This window comes from Myotis nattereri (genome assembly GCF_964212035.1).
Source record: "Myotis nattereri genome assembly, chromosome: 2".
NCBI classification, from domain to species: Eukaryota; Metazoa; Chordata; class Mammalia; order Chiroptera; family Vespertilionidae; genus Myotis; species Myotis nattereri.
In genome coordinates, this window is record NC_138076.1 from 196,072,968 (window position 1) to 196,089,955 (window position 16,988).

At 42.5% G+C, this 16,988-nt stretch overlaps 1 protein-coding gene across 2 annotated transcripts in view; it reads right to left on the bottom strand.

Annotated features, from left to right (window-relative positions):
* Positions 1 to 16,988, bottom strand: part of NR2C1 (nuclear receptor subfamily 2 group C member 1) — a 41,851-nt gene that overhangs the window by 24,365 nt on the left and 498 nt on the right. The window contains exons 1-4 of one of the 2 annotated variants that reach the window (XM_081082714.1): positions 16,529 to 16,863; positions 6,348 to 6,421; positions 4,884 to 5,114; positions 1,360 to 1,441 (exon numbers count right to left, since the gene is read on the bottom strand). In XM_081082714.1, coding sequence (XP_080938840.1) covers positions 1,360 to 1,441; positions 4,884 to 5,114; positions 6,348 to 6,401 — 367 coding nt within the window. In that variant the 5' untranslated portion in view covers positions 6,402 to 6,421; positions 16,529 to 16,863. Of the gene's footprint in view, positions 1 to 1,359; positions 1,442 to 4,883; positions 5,115 to 6,347; positions 6,422 to 16,528; positions 16,864 to 16,988 lie in introns of those variants that run through there. The other variant, XM_081082713.1, reaches the window with a different exon arrangement.

The following is a 16,988-nucleotide window of genomic DNA, read 5'->3' on the forward strand; positions in this document are numbered from 1 at the left end:
TATTTACAGCTGCATAGTATTCCATGGTATAAATGTACCACTGTGGGTTCCATTTTTCAAAACTCTGGAAGCATCTGTAGTGCTCTGATTAGCCTATCATTTCACAAACCATTTCTTTTGGCATAACATCTATTAACAAACTGAACACACTCTAAGTAAAGCTCTAGTGAAGATTTTTGTAATTAAGCTATGGACTAGTTTAAAGAAAATTAACCTCCAGAGTGCCAGGGAGTGCAATCGCGTTCCACCTGTCTTTCCCCCAAAAGTGCTGGGAGCGCTATCGCACTCCTCCTGCAGTGTCACTATTAGATGCTAGTAGTTCACTCTTTATTGACAGACGGCACCTAAGTGCAGATTACTTATGATTCTGAATGTTTGTAGTTCTAAAATTGACCACTGGCATTTATCTGCCTAATTTTCATAATTTTTTTCCTAAACTGCTGTAAAATCAGCAAAAATGCCTTGGCAATTTCAGCATAGTTCCTAGGATATTCGTTGGCATTCAAAGGGTTAAAGAAAACAAACTGGGCCCTTAAATTATATCACACTGGCACCTATAAATACATTTGAATGAACATGGGTTTGTATTTCTGGCATGATGAGGTAACAATAGCCAGAACTAAAATGACATAGCCCTGAATACTAGTAACAGGTTTGGAGAAATGCCTGATGGGCTATGCAAAGCATTAAATACAGGTTAACCAGAGCTTTTTCCACCTCAATAATTCAAGTTACTCTGTATTGCTAGAATGAGAACAGGGCTCAACAAGTAGGTTACCAACTTAGTGTTATATATTACCAAGGATCACAACTCATTTTTACCAATTCTCTGCCAAAACTGGTGTCACATTAAAAAAAAATTTCCACACCTTGTTTACCTTCAAAAAGTAAACTGGCCAGTTTGCTCAGTGGTTAGAGTGTCGGTCCTTGGACCAAAGTGTCACACAAATTTGATTCCTGGCCCTGATCTGCACCTTGTGGGAGGAAACCATATTGATGTGTCTTTTTCACATTAATGTTTCTCTCTCTCTCTCATCCCCTCCTCTCTCCCTTCGCCTTTCTCTAAAAATCAATGGGAAAAATATCCTCAGGTAAGGATTAACAACAACAAAAATGGTAACCGTCTTTCATAATGCTCTGAAATATAAGTTTTTTTCACTGACAGATCAAATTAAACTGCACTGAAGAGAAAAATCTTTACATTAATAAAAAGCTCTGGGGAAAAATCAGGTAAATTTCATTAGCTACAAATATGAACCATAAAAACTACATGTGCCTTTATTTTTCTTTTTATTTTCATGGTAGTGTGATAGTTATTTTAACAACACAACAGATATAGGAAATTATTTTTAATGTTACCTGATGCTTTGTCTCCACATACTACGCAAAGATCAAAAATCTTATTTGGTCCTTGGTCTGAAGAAGAATTATCTGTTAAGAACTAAAGTAAATCCCCCAAAACAAAAACAAAACACAACAATGTTATTACTCAATAATGCTTTTCATGTAAGAAATTAAAAGAACAGCCAGTCTTATTTTTTGCTTCCTTTTTAAGTTATTTTGAAACTTTAAACTCTATTATTATGCATATAGCAATTAAACTATTTGTAATTTTCTTAACATATAGGAAAAATTTCAATGTTATAAGAAGCAACAACAGTAATACCTTTTTAATTTGTTCCATAACAACTTCATTAAAGTAAATGACTATTAAACACATGAACACATAAGTAGTTTTTAATGCTTTTCACAGATTAAGCATTTAATATGCATATGGAACTTGTCAGATTATCGCAACAGTTATCAATCCTATCATGACATTTGTCTTTAAAAAGCTTAGAACCTTTCCACTAGAATGGCATGACTAAAATATGCTGTGACAGCATAAAAAACTAACTAGATTTTTAAAAGAAAAAAATTTTGTTGCTGTATTAACTTTATAATTATGGAAATATAATTGATAAAGGTATAAGTAAACTTTTTATTAATGGGCTGTCTTAGGTTTGGGCTGGGTGTAAGTGGTGGAGAGCATGGACTCTGATAAATGGTAGCAAGTTAGTGGGACTAGGTGAAATAGCCGTGGGTAAATTACTAAGCCTCTTTCCGTTATATAAAGAGCTCATCACTAAGTACAACTAATGCTGGTAAAGAAATACTAGTTTCTTCTCTTAGGCTTATCCTTCAATCTTTTCATCATTTTCTTTCAATCTTTTGAAAAGTGAACAAATTAATTTCAATCCCAAAAATGTGATATAGCATTTAGTAAACACCTTCCCCTGCTTTAAAACAACCCACAAAGTAACCCTCTACTTTGACTTTTTCTTCTCTTAGGGGTGTGAATGACTTCAGAAGTAATTTTGATTTTAAAAAATTTAAACAGTTCTTAAAATAGCTGTCCTGTTGTGTTATAGTGCTATCATTTCTTTTTATATTACCATAAAATCAGTCTTCAATAAAACCTTAAAAAAATTTCTATTAGATGTCCTTTGAAAGTGCCTAAGACAAATACCATTCTTTTCCTAAATGGCACATCTATTACAAAAGGTGTTAATATTTTATCTGCTACTTATTTCTACGGGTAGAAGAGATATTGAGAGGGCAAGGGATTTGCCCATATGCCATCTTAGGTTATTAGACCAGAAAGGAAATCTTGGTCCAAGAAATTTCATCCTATACTTGTTTCTCTTTCACTGCCCTTAGCAATAATCCATTAAGTAGTAAAAATACCAGTATTACTTCCATGTTCATAATATAATTTTTTATAGAGAGTAAAAACCTGACACATATTTCTTCAGCCAGGAGTTCAAGGTTAATGTCACCAGTCATAAGGTGTGATGATAGTAAGTACCCTTGATATGATGTAATGAAAATGGCACTTAAACTCTGTGATCCTGCTCCCTAAAACCCATGACCCCAATCTAACATGAGAAAAACATAAGCCAAAGTCTCAGAGGGGGGCAACCTACACTTTACCTAACCAGTATACAGCAAAACTGTCAAGGTAATCAAATACAAGGTAAGTATGAGAAATGGTCATAGGTAAGAGGAATCTAAGGAGATATGGCAACTAAATGCAATATAGTATCCTGAAACAAAAATAATACTAGGTAAAAATCAGGGAAAGATAAAAATAACTATTTTAGTTAATGTATCAATATTAATTATAACAAATGTGTCATCCTAATGCAAAATGTTAAAACAGGAGAAACTGTGTGTTGGGAGGTTATATTGGAACTCTGCATACTAACTGCTTATATTTCTATTAACGTAAAACTTCAAAAAAAATCAAATTTGTTAATAAAATAAAGAAATTAAGGTATGTATAATGTTATAAATATTTTTAGTGACTCCTATCCATTTTCTACCTCAGCAATTTCTAAAATGATGTAACTGGAAGAATAAAATCCAACAGGATACATAGGCAAGATTTTGTGTTTCATGAATTAGGAGTTTTTCAATCCTGAAAGGAATTTTCTTTGATCAGTTTTTCATTAAAAAAATGTGGAATCCAATTTTAAGCGGGCACTCACCCAAAATCTCTCTGGAGGCAAACTTAATGGTTCATTATATTTGGATTCAATTGTAACAACCAGAAGTAAAAACAACTACATAACCATAGACATGCAATGTGTAAAATCCCTAACTGGCTCTTGAAGTATAATATAGAACTAGCAAAAATTAACACTAACTACACTACTGAGTTTGAATATTAAAGGAGACCATAGAGTAAATGGCTTGCTTTATCAACGAAGATGTAGATAACAACAGAAGAGGCTAACTGACAGACAGCAGCTATGATACCAACTTGTTAATATGGATGCTGCTGGTTCAAGGCACAGGCATCTTGGTCCTAGAAACTGCAGCCACAGAAGATGCTCCTGATCTGGCAGTTTCCTAACTGTGCAGAAGCAGCAGGACTCTTAGAAGTAGTTCTCAAGTGTGCTCCAGTAGTTACTTTTTGAAACCTGACCTAGAACTGTTTCTTCAGCCCTCCTGCAACAATTCTTTGAGCTCTCTATATTCTATACTAGAGGCCTGGTGCACAAAATCTGTGCACAAAGGGGGGGGGGCGGTCCCTCTCCTCAGCCCAGCCTGCACCCTCTCCAATCTGGGACTCCTTGGGGGATGTCCAACTGCCCTCTCACAATCCTGGACCATAGGCTCCTAATAGCTCACCTGCCTGCCTGCCTGGTCGCCCCTAACTACCCCCCCCCCCCACCTACCCCGGCCAGCCTGATCGCCCCTTATTGCCTCTGCGTGCTGGCTGATTGCCCCTAACTGCCCGCCCTGCCGGCCTGGTTGCCCCCAACTGCTCCCCTCTGCCAGCCTAATTGCCCCCAACTACTCCCCCCCACCAGCCTGGTTGCCCCCAACTGCACCTCCCCTGCCTGCCTGGTCACCCTAACTTCCCGCCCCCTGCTGGCCTGGTTGCCTCTTACTGCCCCCCGCCTCCCCCCGGGCTGGGCTGGTCGCCCCTAACTGCCCTCCCTGCTGGCCTAATCGCCATACACAGCTTGCTGTTCAGTTGTTTGGTTGTCCCTCACTTACCCCCCTGCCAGCCTGGTCACCCCACGCAGCCTGCTTGTTCAGTCGTTTGGTCATCCCTCACTAACCCCCCCTGCCAGCCTGGTCACCCCACGCAGCCTGCTTGTTCAGTCGTTTGGTCATCCCTCACTAACCCCCCTGCTGGGCTGGTCGTAGGCAGCCATCTTGTGAGGGTGTGAGGGTTAATTTGCATATTACAGCTTTATTATATATGATTTAGTCCGTTCCTGCTAAACTTGCCAGAGTGGATCTTACTGTATGTAACTAAGAGCATACTTATGACATGCTTTTTAATTCTTTTCAAGTGTAAGATACAAAGACACACTGTGATTATTTACCTGGAGGTGTTGTGCAGACAAATCAGGAGTTGTAAAAAATAACTGGTTGACACCTGCTGCATCAGGAGTTGTGAGAAAAACTTTCCCAGGTGTGGAATCTTGTCTGGCCAGAATGACTTTGCTTGGAGTAGAGACATCGTGATTTGTCAGAATGAACTGCTTGCCTTGTGTGTTATGATCAAGTGATGTCACAATCTGGATTTTTTGGCCAGTTTGCTGCTCTGTAACAACCTAACACAATCATGTAAAATTAATAATCAAATCAACTCAATTTTTCCTCTCTCAAAGAACACAATTTTGTCATACCTTCAGACAAAGCTGGAAAAGCATACCCATCACACATGTATTCAATACTAGTGCCCTGGTGCACATATTCGTGCACACTGAAAGGAAATTAATTACAAGGTGGCCAGCGGGGCAGGACTGGGCAAGATGGACCGGACATGCCCTGGAGCCAACCTCCCATGGCCCCTCCCCGGTCAGCTGCACCTGGGGCGGCACCATGGCTTGAAGGGCTCTGCAGAGTGAGCGGAGTCCCTCCAGCAGGTGGGGTCCCTCAGCCTGGCCTGCGGGGATTGGGCCGAAACTGGCTTTCTGACATCCCCCAAGGGGTCCCGGATTGTGAGAGGGCAGTCCTTGAGTGACTCACCCTGGAATCGGGCTCCCTCCTCTCTGGTTCCAGGGTGTGTCACCCAAGAACTGCCACTGCCAGCTCATCACATATATATTCAATATAATACATATATACATCTTTTAAATTAGCAATTCTACTTCCATGAAACCCTATCTTACAGAAAGAAACAAATGTAAAAATAAATAAAGGTACAATAGTAAGAACATTTAGACCTCACTATTTTGATTTCTTCCTTCCCCTTCCCTTTCACCTTCCATTTAGACAAGCATACACTGGGTATATGCTATTTGCAAAGCACTGTTTGTTCTGGGTCCTAGAATAGAGCAATAAACAAAATTTTTGTTTTCATCAAGCTTTACAAGTTCTGGATTTCCTACTGTGTGAAATGGAGATACACTGGAGGGTTTATGAAGCAGAGGAGTGCCAGGATCTTTTTCAAAAAGGATCATTCTAGATTTAGTGTGAAGATTAGACTGTGAATGTTCAAGAGTAGAATTAAGGGAAACCAGAAAAAAGGATATTATTACACAGATACTGACAATATTTGGGTATTATATATTGGCAGAGATACTGGCTGAGAACAGGGAAGCAGCCATACTGGGGAGGTGGGGGACACCTGAATTTGGGATATCTTAAGAAAGGAAAGATGACAAGATGAGCTGAATAGACTGGAAGTGAAATGTAAGGAAAGAGTCAAGGATGACTATAAAATTTTGGCCTGAGGAATTTGGAGGACAAAATTGCCATCTTTTATCACTGTATTTCAGAACCTAGTATATACATTTGATGTAGTTCGGTGAACTAGTGAATGAACTATAAACTAACCATACCTCTCCCATCTGTTGTTCAATAATTTGATGAGCAATTTCTTCTATGGTTGCCATGATCTAATTGCCAGAATGTCCTGCCAAAAATAAAAAGATAATTTTTTATAATTATACCCATAAAATATATTTATTAAAGAATTTAGAAATGAAATTATATGTTAGGATTTTCCTCAAAGCAATCCAGTTAGGTGGGCAGGGGTGGGAAGGAAAAAATAAAACAAAATTGACCATGCACTGACAGTTACTGGTTAAGTTTACACAGGGGTTCATAAAATTATTGTCTGCTTTTATATATTTTGAAAATGTCTATTAAAAAAACTATTCAACCAAACAATTTCACTTTTCAAAGATACTGAAGCCTAAACAGAACTCTACTACAGATTAGGAGTAGTTTATGAACTTAAACAAGGGTAATCCTATCTGTAAACAAACACATACTGTAGCCATTTAACACACTTTTATCAAATACTAGGGGCCCGGTGCACGAAATTCGTGCACTGGGTGTGTGTGTGGGGGGGGGGGGGGAGTGTCCCTCAGCCCAGCCTGCCCCCTCTCACATACTGGGAGCCCTCACGCGTTGACCCCCATCACCCTCCAATCACTGGATCAGCCCCTTGCCCAGGCCTGACGCCTCTGGCCTAGGCGTCCGGCCTGGGCAGCGGGGACCTGCAGTGGCAGCGGGGGGTGGGGGTGAGGGGCCCGCGATCGCATGGGCTCCGCCCCTGCCTCTGCAGGATGCCTCTGGCTGAGGCATCCGGCCCGGGCAGCGGGGACCCACAGCTGCAGTGGCCCCGCGATCGTGGGCTTCGCTTTAGGCCCAGGCAAGGGGCCCCTAGCTCCTGGGACTGGCAGCTTCGACCGTGCCCAGCTCCCATCGCTGGCTCCACCCCTACTTCCTGCTATCACTGGCCAGGGCGGAAAAGGCACCTGATTCTCCGATCATGGCTGGGGGGCAGGGCAAAGGCGGCCCCAGGGCCGCCTTTGCCCTGCCCCCCAGCTCTTAGCTCCCTCCTGGGTTTCCGATCACTGTCAGTGGCAGGGGGCTTCTTCCTGCTTTCCCTTTCGCCTCCCTGCATTGTGCCTACATATGCAAATTAACCGCCATCTTGTTGGCAGTTAACTGCCGATCTTAGTTGGCAGTTAACTGCCAATCTTAGTTGGCAGTTAATTTGCATATAGCCCTGATTAGCCAATGAAAAGGGTATCATCGTACGCCAATTACCATTTTTCTCTTTTATTAGTGTAGATTATAAAAACTGACAAAATAATTGCATTTATTCAGAAGGATGGAAGATTTCTCTAGAATCATTTCACTAATGATCATTCTTCAGTAGTGGCAATTTGGTTAACTGAATTTAATGAAAAGTAGTCTTCAAATGGATTTGAGAGCCTGTAAGATTAATGAGTTGACTTTGACTTGTTTTTTCTCTACATGGGGTAGTCAAGAATATAAAATTTACTGCAGGCTTTATATTATACTAGAGACCCAGTGCACGAATTCGTGCACAGGTGGGGTCCCTAGGCCTGGCTGGCGATAGAGGCCTATTGGGGCCTGCAGGCTGGGGGAGGAGGAACTACGACCGGTAGGGGTGAGGGACCGCCGGAGGTTGGCTGACCTAGGGAGTTTGGCTGTTGGAGTGCACTGACCACCAGGGGACAGCTCCTGTGTTGAGCGTCTGCCCCCTGGTGGTCAGTGCGTGTCATAGTGACAGATCACTTAGGCTTTTATATATATACTAGAGGCCCGGTGCACAAAAATTTGTGCACTCGGGGGGGGAGGGGGGTCCCTCAACCCAGCCTGTGCCCTCTCGCAGTCTGGGAACCCTTGGGAGATAATGACCTGCTGGCTAAGGCCCGCTCCCGGATGGCAGAGGGCAGGCCCAATCCCTAGGTTCAGCCCCTGGTAGGGCTCAGAGCAGGGCCGATTGGGGAGTTGGGGCGCCGCCCCCTGTCATGCACAGAGCAGGGCGGATTGGGAGGTTGAGATGCCAGCCTCAGTCACGTTCAGGGTAGGGCCGATTGGGGGGTTGGGGCACCGCCCCCTGTCACACTCAAGGCAGGGTCGATGGGGAGGTTGCAGCGTCACCCCGTCATGCACAGAGCAGGGCCAATCAGGGGGTTGGGGTGCTGCCCCCTGTCACGCACAGAGCAGGGTCGATCAGGGGGTTGAGGAGCTCCCCCCTGTCACTCACAGAGTAGGGCCGATAGGGGAGTTGGGGCACCGCCCCCTGTCACACACAGAGCAGGGCGGATCAGGGGGTTGGGGCGCCGCACCCTGTCACACTCAGGGCAGGGCCGATAAGGAGGTTATGGCTCTACCCCATCACCCACAGAGCAGGGCCAATCAGGGGGTTGGGGCGCCGCAGCCTGTCACACACAGAGCCGCAGGGCAATCAGGGGTTTGGGGAACTCCCCCCTATCAGGCACAGAGCAGGGCTGATCAGGGGGTTGGGGCGCCTTCCCCTGTCACAAACAGAGCAGGGCCGATAGGGAGGTTGTGGCCCTGCCCCGTCACACACAGAGCCACAGGGTGATCGGGGGTTTGGGCACTGCCCCCTGTCACGCTGATCCCAGTGCTGGGAGGTATATTACCCTTTTACTATATAGGATAGAGGCCTGGTGCATAGGTGGGGGCTGGCTGGTTTGCCCTGAAGGGTGTCCTAAATCAGGGTGGGGGTCCCCACTGGGGTGCCTGGCCAGCCTGGATGAGGGGATGATGGCTGTTTGCAGCTGGTCACACACCCTTCAGGGTGGGGGTCCCCACTGGGGTGCCTGGCCAGTCTGGGTGAGGGGCTGAGGGCTTTTTTCAGGCTGGGGGTGACTGAAGCTCCCAACCGCTCCTTTTTTTCTTTTTTTTTTTTATTCTGGGCCAGCTTTAGCTCTGAGGCTTGGCTCCAGCGCTTAGGCCTCCGCTGCTGAAAGCTGGTATCTGGTTTGTTTGGGTTCTATAATCGAAACACTGTTTCAACTCCAGCTCTGAGATCCCCACTGGCTGAAAGCAGGTTTCTGGGGTTTTGTTTAGCTTCTATATTTGTAACGTTTCAAACTGCAAGCTCAGAGCCTCCCTCCCTTCCCCCAGCCGCCTGCTGCGACAGCCGGCCATGGCCTCCCTTCTTCCCCCAGCCAGCCCTGCCCCTTGGTAGAACTCCCGGTTGATGGGACAATTTGCATACCATACTTTTATTATATAGGATATTGTTTGTCATAAATTCATTAATATTGGGTAATTATAATTAATATTAATTGTCAAGTTATCTGAATTGTTTTTCTTTATATCAATTTTATTAAAATTATAAATGCTTCAATTAGTTGTGCTAAAAAGCAATGTTCAATATTTAGCATGATTATTCAACTCTCACTAGACTGGAAAGCAGTGGCCTCAACCTCTCTGGGACCAATCGAGGAGACAATGCTTCTCCCTGGGCCTTGTGTTCTGGGCCCATGGTAGCAGTGTTAGTACTGTTAACTTCTGACCCATTTTTGAGGCACATTCTTCCCTATTCTTGAAGGATAACACATGTTTAAAACTGAATAGCTCTGCTGGCCCAACCAATAGAATCCCAGAAGTCCAAGAGCCTGCCTTTATTTCATCTCATTTGGGTTCTCTTCAGTCCAAGCTGGTAGCATTTCTGTTGGTATAAGATCCTCAAAAATCTTCTTGCTCCATGCAATTCATAGTGGTGCAAGCCATCCAAGAGTCCCCTAAAAATCTCTCCTGGATAAACCATCTCTATTCCATCTCTCATTCTGTTGAGATGACTGACTGGCTCAAAATATCACATGCCCATAATCTCTTTAGCAAATGACTGCCCAGTTACACCCAAACCTGGGTAGTCTCTCCAGAACAAGCTTTCTCCTTTTTTTTTTTTTGCAATATGGATAAGCTGAGTATTTTCCAAAATCTTCAACTTTTGGGTTCTATATTTCTTAATAACTTCAATTTATCTCTCCTCTCACATTTTACTATAAGTAGCAAAGGGAAATCAGGCTGCATCTTCAACACTTTGCTTAGAAATCTCCTGAGATAAATATTTGAGCTTATCACTTACAAGTTCTACTTTACACAAAACACTAGAATACAACACAGCCAAGTTCTTTGCCACTTTATAACAAGGTTCCCTCCCTCCAGTTTCCAATAACATGTTCATTTTCATCTGAAATCTCATCAGAAGCAGCTTTAATGTATGTCTACCAACATTCTGTTTTGATACATGTATATATCTCTTAAGATATGTCTACCATGACAGCACCTTTTTCTATAGTTCTCTTCTTTCTGAACCCTCACCAGAATTGCCTCTGACATCTATATTTCTACCAACAATCTCATTAAGGCAAACCAGGTTTTTTCTAGCGTGCATCTTCAAAACTCTTCCCATTTCCCAGTTCCAAATTTTTAGATACGGATTATAACAGCACCCCACTTCCAAGTACTAAAAGGTTTACTGGAGTTGACATAACAAAGTAGCAGAGGCTGGGTGGTTTAAACAACAAAAAATGTATTTTCTCACAATTCTGGAGGCTAGAAGTCTGTGTCTGAGTTAGCAGTATTGGTTACTTGTGAGACCTATCTCCTTGCCTTGAAGATGTTCATTTTCTTTGTTTCTTCACATGGCTACCCTTTGGTTTATATCTGCGTTGTAATCTCTTCTTTTAGGGACAACAATCAAATTGTAATAGGGGCCACCCTAACTGACCTAATTTTAACTCAATTACCTCTTTAAAGTCTACATTTGTAAATACAGTCCCATTTTGATGTACTGAAGTCAGAACTTCAATATATAAATTAGGGGTGGAGGGAGACAATTCAGTCCATAACACTTAGGCATAAATCTAGTAAGAAATGTGCAAGATCGATGTAAAGAAAGTTTTAAAATGCTACTTAGAAAAAGGGAAAGCTATCTGGAAGAACATGTAAGAAAAGGTTAGAGTGACTACCTTCAAGGAGAACTGGAAATCTGGGAACAGGGATGGGACGAAGACTTACTTTTCACTGAGTAAGTTAGTTCCTTTACAATTTTAATTACTATGTGATGCACATGTGTGTGTATATGTATGCATGTATAGGTTCAGGCTTAATTGTATACTATGTCATTAGCAATGCTACAGGTGACGCTAATGGATTTTAATGTTAATATTGTTGGAAGAGTATTCTTGAGTACTGAATTCAGGGATATTCAGGTATTTTTTTTTCTGTTTAGGAAGAGCAGGAAACTGCAATGGATTCATCACTTTTTGGAGTTACAAACTTCTTAGAGAATCTGAGATATAATAAAGCTACATATGCTCTTCAAAAAATATAAACATATTTGAGGAATTCTATTTTGTGACCCAACACAGCAATTTTCTACTTCTTGCTATATAAACCCTCTGCACTACTGCAGTTGTCTAGAGTCATTATGTCTTATGTTTTACAGATCCATATAATCCAAACTATTTAGTAAAAGAATGCTCAGGTAAAGTTTACAGGAATACAGTGGGGCCTTGACTTACGAGTGTCCTGACTAGTGAGTTTTTTGAGACACCAGCTCTCTCTCAGCAGATTTTTTGCATTGAGTTGATAGAGTAATTTGAGTTAACGAGCTCCTTAACGAGCTCGGTATCGGAAGGAATTAAACTCGTAAGTCAAGGCCCCACTGTATTTACTTTAGTGATCATATCTCAATTTGTGTACCTCTGCCAGCATTTCTGTCTGGGAAAAAGTTGCCCCTCCAGCTCTCACCTGATGTCAGATACTTCAGTTTCTCCCATTATAGTCCCTGGTTGCTTTCAAGTGCTGCCCTAATGCTGGCGCTCAGAAGGAGCAAGTCCCAGTAAGTGTGACAGGGCCTTTTGAGGAACTGCATGGGACCCCAGCCGCTCTCTGCCTCACTCAGCTATAATCCCTGCTGGTTTTTACAGGCAGAAGTTATGGGGATTTCTCTTCCCAACACTGGAACCCTGGGCTGGGAAGCCTGGTGTGGGGGTGGGAACCCTTGATCCTCAGGGGGAACCTCTGCAGCTGAGATATTCCTCGATTTTTACCCACCACACCTGGGTGTGCAACCAGTCCATTCTGCATCTCCACTCCTTCTACCAGTCTTTTTTTTTTTTTTTTTTTAATATATTTTTATTGATTTCAGGGAAGGAAAGGGAGAGACAGAAACATCAGTGATGAGAGAGAATCATTGATCGGCTGCCTCCTGCACGCCCCTTACTGGGAATCGAGCCCGCAACCCAGGCATGTGTCCTCAGCTGGAATCAAACCTGGAACTCTTCAGTCTGCAGGCCAACGCTCTATCCACAGAGCCAAACCAGCTAGGGTTCCTTCTACCAGTCTTGATGTGGCTTCTTCTTTATATTCTTAGTTGTAGGACTTCCGTTCAGCTCAGTTTCAGGCGGTTCTGAATCATGGCTGTTCTGTAGTTTAGCTGTACTTTTGATATGGTTGTGGAGTATGAGAGCACAGCGTTTACCTACACTACCATCTTTACTGGAAGCCCACTCATTCATTCTAGAATTTTTTTTTCATCAGTACCTACTTCTCTTATTAAACTAACCAGGAATGTTATACATATTTAGATGTAAAAAGACCCATAAGATAATTAAAGTACATCATACAATCTTGTTCATTTCAAAAAAGCTTTCACCATTTACAAAAAGAATTAGATTATCTAAATTAATTACAAATCCTATCCAAACTTATTAACTTTTACTAAAATTCAGAAATTTCCACAGGATAGTTAATATTATTCACTTCAATAGACAAAATATTAGCAAGGGGGAAAATGATGAAAACTGGTAAAAATAATACAGGTATTTGGCATGAAAGTAGGTATCTATGAGAGTGCATTAGCTCAACTACTGCTAGTTTAAGCAAAAAAAAAAAAAAAAAAGCGGGGGGGGGGGGCGGGGGGCGGACTGTGGAATACACTGCTAGGACCACAACACAGCTGACCTTGGGAAAAACTGGAGCTAGGATTTCTTAGGCTGTCAGGAATCTTCCTATCTCAGCTACACCCTATGTGGCTTATTTCTGACTTTGTAGTAAAGCACCAGGAAAGGAAAAGTAGTCTTCTCAAATCCTAATTTTAAAATCTTGGTAATGGATTCAGATTGGCCTAGCTTAGGCTGTGTGCCCATCTCTTGGATTAATCACTGTAGGTGGAGCAGGAAGAGAGAAAGGAAGGTTAAAATGATTGGCAGTTTGTGTCTTTTCGGAAGGCCTATTTATCAAAAGATGGGACTAGCACAGACTTGTCTACTGATATAATCACCATGAGCCAGGCAACCACTCTAATTTGTTTCTACTAATGATACACAGAACTCTTCAACCAGAAGTACATTAAACACTACTACTAAGCTACTCAAATTTAATTCAGCAGTGACTGCAATTTTCTACTGTCAGATGAAGAAATCCCAAGAAGAAGAAAAAAAACTCTTATTCTTATAAGGTAACATATCAAGAGATCTACTTTTGGCCACTTCCAAATCTAATTTCTTGCTTTGCGAGTTCTTTAAGTAAATGATAAATTTAGTTTTATAGCTATGTTGTTTTAAATAACCTCAAAAATTTCTAGAGAATTCACAAAACAAATTTTAATGAATTTTTTCAAGTATACCATAAATACACCAAAAACATTTTTGCTTTTCTTTTTTAGTTGGTAAAAATAGGCATAAGAAGTGAGGCAAGACAGCCTTGCAATCCTTAATATTAAAAACTTGAGGCCTACCTAGCAAGTTTGGCTCAGTGATTAGAGCGTCAGCCAGTGGACCAGAGGGTCTTGGGTTTGATTTCCCGTCAAGGGCATGTACCTCAGTTGCATGTCCAGTCAATGTGACTCTCTCACATCGATGTTTCTCTGTTTCTCTCTCTTCCCACCCACCATTTCACTCTCTCTTTAAAAAAAAAAAAAAAAAAAAAAAATTAATGGAAACAATACCCTGGGTGAGGATTAAAAAACAAAACAAAAACTTGAGCCCTCGCTAGTTTGGGTCAGTGGATAGAGCGCTGGCCTGCAGACTGAAGGGTCCCAGGTTCGATTCCGGTCAAGGGCACATGCCCGGGTTGTGGGCTCAATCCCCAGTGGGGGGTGTGCAGGAGGCAGCTAATCCATGATCTCTCACATCATTGATGTTTCTAGCTCTCTCTCCCTCCCCCTTCCTCTCTGAAACCAATACAAATATATTAAACAAACAAAAACAAAAAACTTGAGGCCTAGAGTCTTAAGCTGTTATACTCGTTTATGAAACAAAAGATTATTAGGAGATACCAGAATTTTTTTAAAAAGTGTTTTTATTGATTTTAATATGTTTGTTTTTTGTTTTGTTTTGATTGACTTCAGAGAGAGGAAGGGAGAGGGAGAGATGGAAACATCAATAATGAGAGAAAGTCACTGTTCGGCTGCCTCCTGCATGCCTCCTAATGGGAATAAAGCCCAAAACCCAGGCATATGCCCTGACCAGGAATTGAACCTGTGACCTCAGCGCATGGAACTACACTCAAGGAACTGAGCCACACTGTCCAAGGCCAGAATGTTCTGGATGGGGAAAGTCTACTGACAATTTGAAAAGAATCAAGTATGTTTTGGGTTACCAGTCCAGATTTTACTCCCAGCTTTAAAGGAAAGCTAAAAAAATGAGGTGGCTAATGATGGGGGCGTCAGTAACGGGGAAAAGAGGTATATAGTATTAATTGTTTTCTAGAGAAAGTTAGATTCAAAAGGAATAATTATTCTTTTTTGTTTGGTTAATCCTCACCCGAGAATATTTTTTTCCATTGATTCTTTTCCTCACCAGAAAACACAAGTTCACATTCACTTACACCAGGGGTGGGGACCTTTTTTCTGCCAAGGGCCATACAAAATCATCAACTCAAAAGTTAGCCTACTATATTTGGTCAGACATTTAATTAACTCACCTTTAATGCCTTGGCAGAGCCAGACCAAATAATTTCTCGGGCTTTATACAGCCTGTGTGCCAGATGTTCCCCAGCCCTGATTTACACTATAAATGATGGTGTATGCTGAATTTCGAGGGATTCATAAAACTTCCTGTGGCCAGTCGTAGGCCTTCAAGTTAAGAACCTTTTGGGTAAAATTTCAGCTACTGCCAGATCTGAGTTTCCTGAGTGTATATTCAATATACCCAGCTTTATGTATATGAAAGGCCCCTAGAAGGCAAGAATCATCTTTATGTATATTTGAAGTCCCAAGAAGGCAAAAGTCATCTTTTTGTCCTTAACTCTGACAAATAGCAATATCCCCAGATGCGTACAGAACTGAACCACATCCCTTTTTTCCTACTTCAGAACTATCAGTGTCTCTTCAATGGTCAACGTATAAAGTTTCGGCCCTTCAGGTGTTTTTTTTTCTTCCGTATTTGCTAAGCCCCTGTAACATGCCAGGCACTGTGAATACAAAGGAGAGTGTTCTTTAGAGTCTCATTTCTTCTTCTCATTGCATCTGCTATCACTCTCAAGAGGGGCCTCTCTCCTAACCAACCATTCCAAACCCCTCCTCCCTCATTTAAATTCCACCTGGCCTTTCCCACTCCGTTCAAATGCTGTTGTTTTTTAAATCCAATCTTTCTAGGTCCAGCATTTATGGTGTATACTAAGGTTGTTAACTAGGATCCACAGAATTCTATTAACTTCTAATATTTTACTCAGAATTTTTATGCAAAGGTGCATTTTTCTGGAAGGCCAGTCCATGGCTTTCGTAAGATTTTGAGGTTGCAGAGGGTCCTATAATGCAAAAAACGGTAATTATACTATCAGTTAGTCTATGCTGCTGCTTTTGTCTTTTCTATTCCCCAAGGGTAGGAATGTCAGACTCTGTGTGTGCAAAAAGTATTTGGGGAATGTCTGCTGACCGATTTGTGTCTCCCTCAAACCTTTCCTAAAAGAAGACTTAAATACCCCCACAGGAATGATGACATTCATTATATCTGATCCACTTTATTTTTTAAATAAGAACAGAGATACCTTTTAAATCTCCCCACTGCACATATAAGCAAAATTTAAAAACAATCCTCACATACCAATGAACCACACAGCATTGTTCAAAAACCTCAGTCTTAAAACAAAACAAACCCTCTGTCTTAGGTCTACCCACAACTTCAGAGGCACAAAAACCCATAAGGCCTTACTTTCAATTCATTTTGCTTTTCCATTTTTTTTTTCTTTTTCTTAAAAAAGGCCGACCTACTTAGTGAAGGTTACGAGGCAACTTGGCGACATTTGCAATCCATCAAACGCTCTCTGCAGAAGCGGGAGGCAGAGTTCCTTAACAAAAGAGCTACTGGAAACTTGGCCAAGCCCGGTGCAGGGAGCACCCTGGGCCGATCCATTTTCTTTCTCAAAAGATACGGGTCCGAGGGCAGCGACTACTCTCGCCCACTTGTTGTGAGAGGTGTCCCTCCGTCCACGCACGAGAATCAGCGAGGGGCCCCCAGCGAAGGGGGCTCGGGGCTCGGCTCGGGCCCCTCGGGGCCAAGGCCGGCCTCCCCCGCGTCCCGCCGGCCACGGAAGCCCCCGGAGCGCGGCGCCCAGAGGCGGGGGAGCGGCGGCGGCGCCCCGACGGAAGCTTTCCCTGCAGTTGAAAGGTCAGAGGCGCCGCGGGAGGCGCCGCAGGAGAGGCTGCCGAGCCGCTCGCGGACTCCCTCCAG